Here is a 13,936-nt window from a genome sequence, read left to right as displayed (position 1 = left end):
AGCAGCCTGTAGGTATGAGTCAGTAAGTGTCTTCACCTCTTCTTGTAGTTCTCTTAACAGTTTTACTTTATAGCTGTCTCGACAGTTTAATGAAGACAGTCTTGCGGCTTGTTGTATCCGAAGTGAGTTTTCAGAGATTACTGCCAACCATTTCTTGGGTGTCATCTGGTGTTTGATTAGCTTGCCATCGGTCGTGGCTGTTCCCAAAATCGTATCCAATGAGGTTAGCAGCACTTGGAAGGACAAGGCCCAAAGCATGCAGAGACCATCTAGCTCATCGGTTTGAGTTGGCCTTGATCCAATTAGGTCCATTAGATTCTTAGTGTTTGTTTGAGCTTTTTGAAGCTTGCTCTGCAAAGCTGTAAAACTTTCATGACACTCATGACCCAACACCTTGATGTCAACTGTGGTCAAAAGTTGCATGGTGTCTGCGCATAAACACATGACCTCTGTGAGTTCATGTGTGATTGATTCCAATATATTTGGTACGTAGTTCTGGATCATTGAATAAACAGAATAGTACCATAATCCTGCCACTGGGAGCAATATCTTACGGGCATTTTTGATGATGTCTGAAAATTGCGAACTGTGTTTATAAATGCTATCTGTACTCATTGCTGAACTCATTGCTGTTTCCTGTGCTGTCTGGACAAGCAAGAGAGTCAGAGTTACTAGTATGGACCACAGACTTTCCACTTCTTGATTATCAGCTGTGTCTATTACACTCATGGCCTCTCTTGCAGCTTGCACATAGTTGTTCGAAAGTCCCAAAACTCCAGTGCATGCCATATTAAGTGCCTCTACATCTTTTCCTTTGGTCACGCTGAGAACTTGACACAAGAGAGGTAGTATGTCAGTATTATGGAGCTGTATGACCGGTTGAGATTCTATGACAGGTGCCGTCCACTCTTCTTCGATGTTTGGTTTATGGTGCTCTGTGATTGGATGAACAGCGTGATTTTCCAAACCATCTTTGAGCTCACATGGGATTTCGTCACTGCTGAAGCTGTGCACTGAAGACTCAGATTCTCTTTATCATCAGTTGATGTTTGATGTACAGAAATGGAAATACTGCATGGTGCAGTACTGGCAGTCTGGCGGGCTCCTTCTCGCAGAGGACTGAGCAGATGTGGATGCTGCAAACCATCAAGCCATTCACATAGAATGTCAAAGTGCTTTAGAACTGTTGAGATGCTGTCAGAAAGCAATGAGAATGCTTCCTTGCTAAGAATAGTATAAGAATAGATAACAGCTGGTCACCTCCGCTGCAGAGCTCTCAGCTTGTTTTATCAGAACCAGCAGTCCATTGTGGTAGATTGGATTATCGCTTTTATCAACATGTTTTCTTGCAAAATGGATCACCATGCTCATGTGGTCAATAAGCAAGCTAGCCTGTTTTGTGAAGAACTGTGCATCCTGATCTTTATGTGCTTCAAAGCATGCCATCCAGTCTCTCCTTATCTCCTTAAGAGCAATACAGACAAAGTCCTTTACGTTTATAGTGCTGCTACAAGCATGCAGGAGTTGCTCCATCTCTTCCACCCATCTCTGATGCATCTCTTTCAGTTTTTGCAGTGTTTCACTGCAGTGCATCATGTCTTCCTCAAGCTCTGGCACAAGTGCCACAATTGCCTCTTTTAGTTGTACTAGGCAGGTTTTTGAGTTATCTGCGCCTTCAAGATTCTTTTCATCACATACTAAAGCTGAGATGAAGCTAGCCACCTCTGCAATCTTCTCAGCATGAGCTATGAAGGCTTCAGATTGCACCCAAAGTGTTTCCACATCCAACTCATAATCATCTTTCTCATCCTGGAAGATGCAGCTCACGGTGTGCACCAACTGTTCCAAGGGAGTTGTAGTTGAGACAAATATGTCCATTACCTGGAACAGGGTAGCTTTTATCAAAGCATCATCAAGTTTGTGGATTTGTTGCAACAAGGAATAACATGTGTTTACAAATTGGGATTGAACATCAGAGCACCTCATTTGTTGTGATATCTCTGACCAGGACTTTAGGACCAGCTTGCAATTTACAGCCAATTCAAACCAAAGTTCCCTCTGAGAAGTGTTTGCTACCATCATACTGTGAAACACAAGATCACGCAGCATGATGTCAAAACCATCATCTTTAACTGAACCAGGGGCAGACAGCAGCTTCAGTAATTTGTTCCGTATTTCGGTGTAGTATCCACATGAACTCATTCCAGCTGGTTCACACTTGCTCTTGAGTGTGGTTACAATGGCATTCACAGTTGAATCCACTTGGTTTAAGATATATTGCTTTGCAGCCTGGGCCTCCTCACTGTTGGGATGTTTGATGGTCGTGTACATTGCAGTGTGGAGCATGGAAACACATTTGTTCAGGGCTTCTAGAGAAGCTTTCAAAAGCTCCTGCTGTTTGTTGTCACACAGTTCCTGGATTCTTTCCACCACCAAGTTGTGAAGAAGCAGCATCGCCTTTGAGTACACTTGAAACGCTTTTAATAAGGATGATATGTTTCTGAAGCTCCTACTTGAGAAAGACAATACAAGAGCCAGTCAGCTGCAGCAGTGATCTTCCTTATAGTTGCATCATCCTCCACCAAAAGGATCTACACAACCCAAAAACAGACAATCATTACACTTGGGGGGTATTTCATACCAGTGTTATTATCATTAACTATAACGGAATTAAAACATTTTTGTTAACTGCAATAAAAAGAAATGATGGTCCCACTTTATATTAGGTGTTTTTAACTACAATGTACTTACATTAAACTACATACAATACAATGTACTTATTGCGTATGTTCTGCAAAATTTTCAAAAGATGTCATACATTTGCTGCTGTTGAGGTAGAGGTAGGGTTAGGGTTTAGGGTAAGGGTTGGGTTAGGTTTAGGGGTAATGTTAAAAGTGTAACTACAAATGTAATTAAATGAAGGTTCTTTAAATGTAAGTACAATGCAACAACAGGTATGTACATAAGTACATTATATCAAATGGTTAAGTACATAAGTAAGATTTTAGCAAGGATTTAGTTGGATCTTACTCGTCCCATTGGTCCCAGAAGTACTTGCGGTTTTGGACTTTATACTAACACCCATCATCCTGAAGTGTTGTCGCTTCACACCAAATGTGTTTGTTTATGTTCTGTTTGTTACTTTTGGTCTGTGTTTTTATCCATCTCATAGTACACACATCCCTATAATGGACATTCTTCTATCCAATCCAAACGAATTTTTGCACGTTGTTGCGTGCCGGACTGGCTGAACACCGCTTTGTGCCTGCGCTTGCCGTTTGATGAAGCGCTGCTTATCCGTGATCCGCACCGTGAGAGATGCAGGTCGTAGCTGTTTGATCACTCCAGCAGGGACATCCTGTTATGACATTTTATCTTTCTGGTGGATTACACTCCTGTTTATCAATACCGTACCATCATTGGTACCATTGATGACCATTGCATGACACAGTGTCAAGTGTTGTCAACATGGCAGCGCCCATGAGGGGGCGACCCGCTCCATGTAAAATTAAACAGCTTTTATAAGGTTTCATGTGAGTGTACACCATTTTCAACATATTTTTAAAAAATGCTATTCATTTCTTTATGTGTAAAACTTTTTTAATTTGCAAAAACTTACTTATTGCACCTTTAAAGACACCTAATATAAAGTGGGTCCAAAATTGTATTATTGGCAAAAACTGAAACTAAACTTAAATTCATTTTCATGACTCCAAAGCTAACTAAAATAAAGAAAAAATGACCATAAATTAATTTTAGTTTTAGTTTTTGATACACTGTAAATTTAAATATTTTACACATTTACAGCCTTCATTAAACATCAAATGTCACTACTTAGCGAGAACTCCTGATGGCCCTAAGAAATTTAATGTGCATATTTAAATTTGGTCAGTTATGCATTAACGTTGGCAACCCTAAAATACTTCAACTGAAAATAAAAACTTAATACAGTATTCTGAAACTGGAATTAAAAATCATAGTGAAAAATACGACTAAATTGTTAGAACAAATTAGAAAATATAACTAAAAAACTAAATTCAAAACTTTAACAGGCCAAATATGTACAAACATTTACAGTATATCATATACAATGTCCCAAATCTTTTCCGCTAATGTCTGCATTCAGTTATTTTTCTTTGTCACTTAGGACGTCTTACCTTAACCGCACCTAACAGCATATTCTGAGTGGCTTCAATGAGCTCCTCTTTGTGCTCTGTGATCTCCGGTTGTATGCTGAGCTTTTGGATGGCCAGGAGCACATGCTGACCCGACACAGTGAGAAATTCTACAAGTGGAACCATCTCCATTTTCAATATATTATCTTCTGTATCTACCACTAGCCTGAATGCAAGGAAAAGTGGTGAATATCTGTCTTCTATGGTCCCAACCGTTTTATGTATTTTTTCTCATAAATCTGTATTCATTTTGCTGTAACAATTTTCCTTATCCTGTCAGGAAAGTTATAAATGCAACTGACCTTGATGCCACAGCTGTCAAGCCTTGGCCACTGCTTTAGCTGCAGCTTCCAACTGGGTGAACTGGTCCAATTCTGTCTCACTCCCACACAGCAGGATGAGGTGACTTAGGTGAGTGGACAGAGGGGCCACCACCTGCTCTATTGAGCGGGTTTTTATCAAGCCGTCCTCTAGTAGAGATGTCATTCCTGTAACACAAGAAAAGGACAGTTAAGTTCACTGAATGCATGTCTATGTGAATGCATGTCTCCCTCTAATTTCAGGTTTTACACCATTTATGGTCAAGGGTAGGATTATGTCAAGGTAAACAATTTTAAGATATTTACAGTACATTTATTAAACAAAATTAAAATGTTTGATATAAGCAGGTACACTCTTCTTTCCTAAAGGTTATCTATCAAATAATTTGAAGCACTTACCTGTTGATGTTGTAGCTCCATGCAAGTAAATTCTCTAGTTAACTCTCTAGTAGCAACTAATAAATAATGCAGACTGTATACTGTGGGGCAACTGTTTGGTGTATCCCATGGCAACCAAGGTAATTTATCCCCAACTCTAACTTTATTAAAAAGTCATATAACGAAGAGCTTATATAATTTTTATATTTGTTTTGTATGATACTAATAAAATGAAAACAATGAGAACATTAATCAATAAATTAATTTAGCATCTTATTGAAACACAATGTTTTTCAATTTTCATTCATGTGCAGTTTCATTTGTTTTTAAAAGTATAAACATCCTTTATATCAGCATTCCCCAAACTGGGGAGCAAATATTTGTAATGGCAGAAAATGTTTCTAGTAATTTATCAGTTTGCCAAAGGCTACTTGTTATAACACATATTAATGTATTGACAAATAATTTTACAAATAGCCCAGAATTTTTCAATACAATTTTACATAGGAAGCATTAATGATAGCAGCTTACCGGTTTAATTAATAGTCTACCCTTAAAGATAAGTATTTTAAATCTGGGGCATTCAAAAGTTTAAAAACATTGTTTTTGACATTATTTGACTTTAGTATCATTTCATTCTGAAATCATTAAATTAATCACGATTATTTTATGGTATTGACAGCCATAGTAAGAAATAAAAACAGAAATAAAAATAAATAGGCATATACACCGATGAACCAAAACATTATGACCACCCACAGGTGAAGCGGATAATGTTGATCATCTCCTAACAAGGCCACATGTCAAGATCTGGGTAGATTAGATGGTAAGCGAACAATCAGTTCTCGTAGTCAATGTGTTAAATGCAGGAGAAATGGGCAGGAGTAAAAACCTGAGTGACTTTGACAAGGGACAAATTGTTATGGCCAGACGACTGGGTCAGAGCATCTCTGAAACGGCAAGACTTGTGGAGTGCTCCCGGTCAGCAGTGGTGAGCACCTACCGACAGTGGTCCGAAGAGGAACAAACCACAAACTGGCGACAGGGTGTTGGGCGACCAAGGCTCTACTGTGGCACAAGTCACAGAACACTTTAATGATGGTTTGGTAGGAATGTGTCACAACACACAGTGCATCGCACCCTGCTGCGTATGGGACTGCGTAGCAACAGACCGTTCAGATTGCCAATGATGACTCCTGTCCACCATAGAAAGCGCCTACAATCCTGTTTTCTTCTACACACATGGACGACCATGTAAATGTGCGCCATTTTCCTGGGGAAGTGATGGCACCAAGATGCACTGTGGAAAGACGACAAGCCGGTGGAGGGAGTGTGATGCTCTGGGAAATGTTCTGCTGGTAAACCCTGGGTCCAGCCATTCATGTGGACATCAATTTGACACGTGCCACATACCTAAACATCATTGCAGACCAGGTACACCCCTTCATGGCAATGGTATTCCCTGATGTCAGTGGCCTCTTTCAGCAGGATAATGCACCCTGCCACACTGCACACATTGTTCAGGAATGGTTTGAGGAACATGACAAAGAGCTCAAGGTGTTGCTCTGTCCTCCAAATTTCCCAGATCTAAATCCGATTGAGCATCTATGGGATGTGCTGGACCAACAAGTCCAATCCACAGCAGCTCCACCTCTTAAATTACAGGACTTGAAGGATCTGCTGCTAATGTCTTGGTGCCAGATACCACAGGACACCTTCAGGAGTCTTGTAGAGTCCATGCCTCGGCAGGTCGGTGCTGTTTTGGTGGCACGCAGAGGACCAACAGCATATTAGGCATGTGGTCATAATGTTTACACTCTTCAGATACAAATTAATACAAGATAATTTTCCCCAAAAAATGCTTTTGCTTGTAAAATGACAATATGAAATCCAATTATTTAAATGTGCAAACAGGAAATATTTATAAGATCATGTTCATTGTCAATATCATGCAGTGATTAAGTACAATATCATGTACATTTCTCACACAGGGTTTCCTTCGCAAGGGGATCCTGCCTTAAATTACCTACATTTCTAAAGTGTGTTGCACACTTCACATTAATTTATTACACAATGCTAGTGTGACAAATAAAAGAGAAGTAATTTGAAATGCAATTTTAGCATCTAGCATCTATGGTGTAATGGACTAAAGCACTGAATTGGTAATCAGAAGGTTGTTGGTTCAATTCCCACAGCTGTCACCATTGTGTCCTTGAGCAAGGCATTTAACTCCAGGTTGCTCCAGTGGGATTGTCCCTGTAATAAGGGCACTGTAGGTCACTTTGGATAAAAGTGTCTGTCAAATGCATAAATGTAAAAAGTGAATTAAAAGCACAAAATAACCTTGTATATTTTCAAAATGATTACTGGTTGCCACTCGCTGAATTAAACATGCAAGGTGATGGTCATGTGAGAACAATACAGCATACTACAGGTTAAAATATTTAGCTTTGCAGAATATGTTGTGTTTACTATTTAAAAATAGTAGGCATTATACAGTGCATACTATGCAGTATGCCGTAAACTGTACACTAGTTTTGAACATAGCCAGAATCGAAAGGGATGGGCCCTTGAAAAAGTTTGCTTTTGGAAAACAGTTTTGAAAACCACATGATTCATTTAGTTCACTAGAGGGCCTCAGTGCAACAAGAAACAAAGCATTGCTCGAAATACTTGTGTGGCACTCAACAAAACTGAGACAAAACATCTGTTTGTGATTTTTAATTTTAAAATGGCAGATTCAGTAGATAAATATACAGCTCGAGCTTGTACAACAAACATATTTCTCAATACATCTATAAAACTGAAATTCAGTGACAGTAGTTTATTCTAAAATGTTCAAAATAGGTGATAATGGTAACATTTACTGCTTCAACACTCACAGTTACGTTACACTTACAATGTCAAGTATGTGTCTTTCTGAAACACACTTATGTGAGAAACTGGTGACAGGGTGGACATGTGAACAGGTGTTTGCCATGCCAGTGGTGATGAGTATGGATCAAATAATTCAAACTTTATTTTGCCGATTCTTCCACAGATATCAGAACATCCAAAATAATGAACTATTTATCATTTGGTAGACCTCAAAGAAATGGTGAGTCTTACAGAAAGCCTCTGAAATGAGAGGAAAATTATTCTCTGTATAAGAAAACGTAACAAACGTCTTTGGCTCTGTGCTGTTTGTATGGAAGTATACGACAAGTTCAGAATGTATATTAAGTCTGACAGCGAGTCTGAGTGAGCTCCAAAATGCTGACTTTAAACAAGCTTTGATGTACTGCGTATTTCCACCTATTTTTAGGTCATTACAAATTGTTAAACATTGCGTAAAGCGGGTCTATGCTGTCGGAACTTTTCAAGGGATTTGTTTAAAAGCTGGAGGACATGTATGATGTAACATACCGAAGATGCTGTAAATCCCTTTTATAAAAACAGAAACACAAGCAGTTTCGGTCCTGAATGCTGATTGGTCAATATAACGTTCCAGCGGTGATAAAATACAATATAGAAACAGCTATTCGCCATATCTCTGCGCAGCACCCATAGCGGATCGTTATTTTGTAGCATAGCAATGTTCTGACTATATGACTAACTTCACAATACAGCACGGCCTTTCATAGTAGTTGCTTAAATATTTCCAACATTCCTAATTTATGGAATACTGAAAGAGAAGAAAAACATTTTGTGTTACAGTGGAATTGTAAATCATGATTTGTCTACAAATTAATGGAATGTGTTTGTTGTATAACTCTACAAATGACTATAGTCAATATCAAAATCTGGTAGTGGGCTCATTATCCAGTGCAGTTATAATCTAAAAAAAATAAAAAAAATACATAAAAATGTTTGAAGTCGTGAATTTCAAATATATTGAATAGAGCTATCTTTCTGTAAAATAAATGCCACTCAGTTTGATATTTTATCTAATGCAAAAACATTCAGACATTTTTAAATGTGACTTAAAGGAATATTCCGGGTTAAATAAAAGTTTAGATCAATCGATAGCATTTTTTGCACAATGTTGATTACTACAAAAATATATTTCGACTCGTCCCTCCTTTTCTTAATAAAAAAAAAAAGCAAAAATCTGGGTTACAGTGAGACACTTACAATGGAAGTGAATGGGGTCAATCCATAAACATTAAAATACTCACTGTTTCAAAAGTACAGCACAAAAATATGTGTGTTAACATGAATTTAGTGTGATAAAATCACTTACTAATCTTTTCTGTGTAAAGTTATTTTAAATTTTACAACTTCATTGCCATGACGACGTAACACCGTAAACAGTAAAATTACTTAACTTTACAGTTCAAATAATACATGCGTTTTAACAGAAGAATACATGTGATTTTATACAATTATAAGCGTCACATTTCTGCCTTTAATCCCTCCAAAAATTGGCCCGTTCACTTCCATTGTAAGTGCCTCAATGAAACCCAGATTTGAACCTCGTTCGACCCCGCGTACACAAATGCGTGAACATTGTATTTTGGCTTTGCTATATGCAACGCATAATTTAAATTCATTTAAACCGACTGAGCTCAGTTCAGGAGACTCTGTGCTGTCAGTAAAGGGTTCAACTTTCGACGCACTGAGTCATGTGACCAAACAACATGGTGGCGATCGTAGAGGAGTTTGTGTTTGAGAGAAACGTCAACAAAACTACATCTGGTAAGAAACCTAATTCAGTTTTTACACTGAAACCTGTTTGAGTCAAAAGTTTAGAATCTTTAGTTTCATCTGATATGCCAGTTTTCCACATTTGTGGACTGTAGGCTCAGTTTCAGGTAAAATATCCTATATTCACTGTGCATTATCACAGTGAGAATCAATGGATGCATCCAAAATCTGGAAAATGTTGCTTTCAGAGGCTTTCTATGGAGTTAGGATGAAAATAAGGTGCATTACGAACTGTTCTGAGACCAGTGCCGACAGACAGCACACTGGAGGTTAAGTCGTTCACTAAATAGGGAGCAAGGAATCATCTTATAGCTCTCAATGCAGCTAAGTACATTCAATCTAAACTTCCTATCAAAAGTTCAACATGTTTGGCAGACATGAGACAATGATAATCAGTACATAGATTCAGAATTTAATAATGCATAATTTCTATTTTAACATGGTTTGCAGTGATTGGATGATGCTGGCCATTACTTCATTACCATGAATCAGAATTAATTATGCTAATTTCTGATGTAATGTCTGTAATGTCACAAAAACATGAATAACCAACACTCCTGGAAACATAATAAACAATTTGATAAAAGTTATATGACTTTCTATAGCTTAGTCCCGCTGTCCACATATGTGGACATACATTTTTAGGAAGACTCTTTGGTCTAAAAAACAAAGTTGCATGTTTCTTAGGGGCTACTAGTTACAAATCAAGAAGGGGAATGGAAAATGCACAAAGTATTCACACGGGTCTCAGGAGGTTAAAGAAAATGTTTGTGGTTATCAACATTATGCCACAAATGCTGTCGACTGATATTGAAATATTCCTTTAAGTGTCTAAATACTTTTTAGGGGTCTGCAGGTAACAACTGAGCTGTTATGATGATGTATATATTTGTTTGATAAATGCATCTCTGACGTTCTCTTGTTTGATCCTACTTCATTTGGTGACTAAAGCTTTCAACAGACATAAGCTTTGTATTCTCTGTAAATTATGAGAACTTGAGGGAACACAGAGGTTATAAGCCATTTTCAAAATGTCCAATTTGCAAACCAACTTTAATCACTTATTGGAATACTGATGTCCACCGGAACACTTTGAAGGAATAGCATCATCTCTTTGGCGTGTGTCAGTCATCAGTGCTTTAAAACAAAAACTCTTGAAGCCTTTTCTATACAGTATGGAATACATTTTATAAAAAATAGATTTTTGCTTTTGAACAGCGCCCTGAGGGTTTTAATCGTCGGATTGTATTGACACGATATCCACATCCGTTTCAGGAAGTCTCTCTATTCCTCTCTTTCCGTCCCGCTGGCGAGAGGCTTCTCCCGTTGGGCTCAATGGAATTCCACTACAAGTCTTTACTGGCAGGCCACACTGTCACCTCAAACGTCACAAAAAAAAGTGTCAAACCTCCGGAAAATCTGGAGAATAATCTTCTCTTCCACATATGGAAGCTTGCGGGGCCTGGGTCTAGAGAGACAGCTGTGGTGAAGGTAGCAGCTTATTGGATTTTCTGAACCCAATCCAAGATCTCATTGGCTCTTCTGGACCCAATCCCAGCTCTCATCACTGTCCTTCCTGTTCTTTTCCGCCTCTATGATCTCTCTGTAATGCCTCCTGAAGAATCCCATCTGCAGAACAGAAAGAATTGCTGTGTGTCAATGTATTGCGTGGATGCATTCAAGCAAAGTGGACAGATGTAGAGAGACTACCTCGATGACAAAAATACACCCCAGTTCCCCCCCAAAAATAACATCCTATTAAGCTTTACCTCACTGTTACAAAAAGTGCAGGAAGGAAAACTAAAAGGAAAATTATTTCTTTTGACTTGCAGACCAAATATAAACAAAATAATTCGATTCTGCTGTCAGGGGAAGACATGAGGATGGAAATATTTACTATGTCAAATTGAAAAGTAAGAATGCATTAAAATACAGCACATTTTTAGGGAAAGTTATGATTTCATTAAAGGTGCGCTAAGTAATTTTTTTCCTCATTAAAACAAGCTGTACTCCTTAACAAATGAATTGCAATTTGTAAACATATCTGTAATATCATGACCACTCACGTGAGGTAAAGACTCCAGTCACATCAGTAACCTTATAAAAAGCTGTTTTATGGAGGGGCTGCCATGTTTGAATGACATGACCAGCTGAATACAACTCACTTAATCTCAGTAACCGCCCTGTTATTGGACACTTTCACTCATGGATTAAATTATTAATGTCTGACTGTGAATTGTGAATTTTTATATTGGCATCTGTAACTGAAAACTTTTGCGTTTGAATGATGCTGCATCCACGCCACTAGGTGTCATTGTAAGTTTATGATGACATGAACAAAAACTTACTGAGTGCACCTTTAAGAAATCTCTTGTGACTGATGATATTCAAATTTTAGTAAGAGGGGCACTTTATATATCATCCTATAGGTATCCAATAAGTATTTATTTTAGGGATTGCACTGACTAGTTGGTAAGTTAGTTCTGGCACTGGTCGATGTGTTGCGTCTTTGCCGACTACTCCTGAAAATTCCTCAGTCTACAAATGGAGTGCTAATAAATGAGGGAAGTGTGCTGCAAAGTGATACAGACATTTAAAGAGGGCTGCTGTGGCTCAGGTGGTGGAGCAGGTTGTCCACTAATCACAGGGTTAGTGGTTCAGTTCCTGGCCCACATGACTCCACATGCTGAAGTGTCCTTGGGCAAGACACTGAACTCCAAGTTATTCCCAATGGCAGGCTAGCTGCCTTACATGGCAGTTCTGCTGTCATTGGTGTGTGAATGGGTGAATGAGACACAGTGTAAAGTGCTTTGTAGAACTGCTAAGGTTAAAAGGTGCTATGTAAGAGCAGACCATTTACCATTTTTCACAAAAAAGCACCACACCCTGAAACCAATGAAGATGGACATGTTTTCTGCACAACTAGTCAACCAGTAAAAATGACCAGTATCCTATCCTACTATTCTGCATCCTAAGAATTTATATGTAGAAATTTGTTTGTACTTAAAGGGATAGTTCACCCAAAAATGAAAATTCTCTCATCGTTTACTCACCCTCATGCCATCCCAGATGTGTATGACAAAGATTTTAGATGAATATCTTTGGACCATACAATGCAAGTGAATGGTGACCAGAACTTTGAATGTCCAAACAGCAGATAAATGCAGCATAAAAGTAATCCATAAAACTCCAGTGGTTAAATCCATGTCTTCAGAAGCGATATGATAGGTTTGGGTGAGAAACAGATTCATATTTAAGTTCTTTTTTACTATAAATTCTCCTCCCTGCACAGTAGGTGGCGATATGCAGGAAGAATGCAAATCGCCAAAAACAAAAGAAGAATGTGAAAGTGAAAGAGGAGATTTATAGTAAAAAAAGGACTTAAATACTGATCGGTTTCTCACACACACCTACAGAGCTGAGATATTTTTTATAAAAATATTTTTGTTCTGCTGAAGAAAGAAAGTCATACACATCTGGAATGACATGAGGGTGAGTAAATGATGAGAGAATTTTCATTTTTGGGTGAACTATTAATGAGACACCTGAGAACTAATGGCGTTCATTGATGTCAAAGTCTAGTTGGAATGCTGTAGTTTAAAGATGTGGAAGCACTTATAAGGGTAGAGCGGAGGGGAATATTTTCAGTGAAAAAAAATTAATTTGTGTCTGTTCCTCACACAAAGCTGTTGTGGGACTTCAGAAGACTTAGAATATAGTGGGCTGCTTTTTTGCCCTTTTGGGAGCTTGACAGTCCCTGGTCACTGTAGGCTTTAGTTTTTCAAAATTTCTCTTTTCGTGTTCCATGGAAAAAATCATATGGGTTTGAAAACACATGTGGGTGAGTAAATGATTACAGAATTTTAATTTTTGGGTGAACTATCCCTTTAAGTGATGAGACATGCGAGAACCCAACATAGGGCTTTCATTGTAAAATCCCTTTCAGTCAAAAATATGCTTTATATCTCAAATATAGACTAAAGCCGTCGGACAGGGCAAGAGTCAGATAAACAGAAGGACAGGCAAGCGGATAAACATAGACAGCGCTACTGTAAAGAACGCTGTGAATACAGGAAATATACTGTTCCTCTTCCTGTGACTCGACAGGTTTGTCTTTGTTTGAATGCTGTTTATTGATTCAGACCGCTGCGCTCTTCAGGCATTTCCTGAGCCCGGGAGTGCTGGACATGTGCGGTGCTTGTCAAGGAGGGTTGTTTTGGAAGATTTGGGATTTTGGGGGATGAGGGAAAAGTATCCCAACACCAACATTCCAGGGTTTGCTTGAGTATCCCTGCTGGAATGTATACAGGAGAGGAAAAGAAAAGAAGGGTTTGTTCGAGAGGCCTCAGTTTGATTCACTTTAGGCGTATGCGGTAC

The 13,936-nt window shown here is 38.5% G+C and overlaps 1 protein-coding gene across 2 annotated transcripts in view; it reads right to left on the bottom strand.

Annotated features, from left to right (window-relative positions):
• Nucleotides 1-7,579: 7,579 nt before the first annotated feature.
• Nucleotides 7,580-13,936, bottom strand: part of LOC127411922 (integrin alpha-9-like) — a 137,925-nt gene continuing 131,568 nt past the window's right edge. For both annotated transcript variants that reach the window (XM_051647831.1, XM_051647832.1), the window contains exon 28: nucleotides 7,580-11,188. In XM_051647831.1, coding sequence (XP_051503791.1) covers nucleotides 11,090-11,188 — 99 coding nt within the window. In that variant the 3' untranslated portion in view covers nucleotides 7,580-11,089. The remainder of the gene's footprint in view (nucleotides 11,189-13,936) is intronic.

Source organism: Myxocyprinus asiaticus, chromosome 21 (assembly GCF_019703515.2).
Source record: "Myxocyprinus asiaticus isolate MX2 ecotype Aquarium Trade chromosome 21, UBuf_Myxa_2, whole genome shotgun sequence".
NCBI lineage: Eukaryota > Metazoa > Chordata > Actinopteri > Cypriniformes > Catostomidae > Myxocyprinus > Myxocyprinus asiaticus.
The sequence above is the reverse complement of the archived record's forward strand: the minus strand, read 5'-3'. Positions and strand labels throughout refer to the sequence as shown.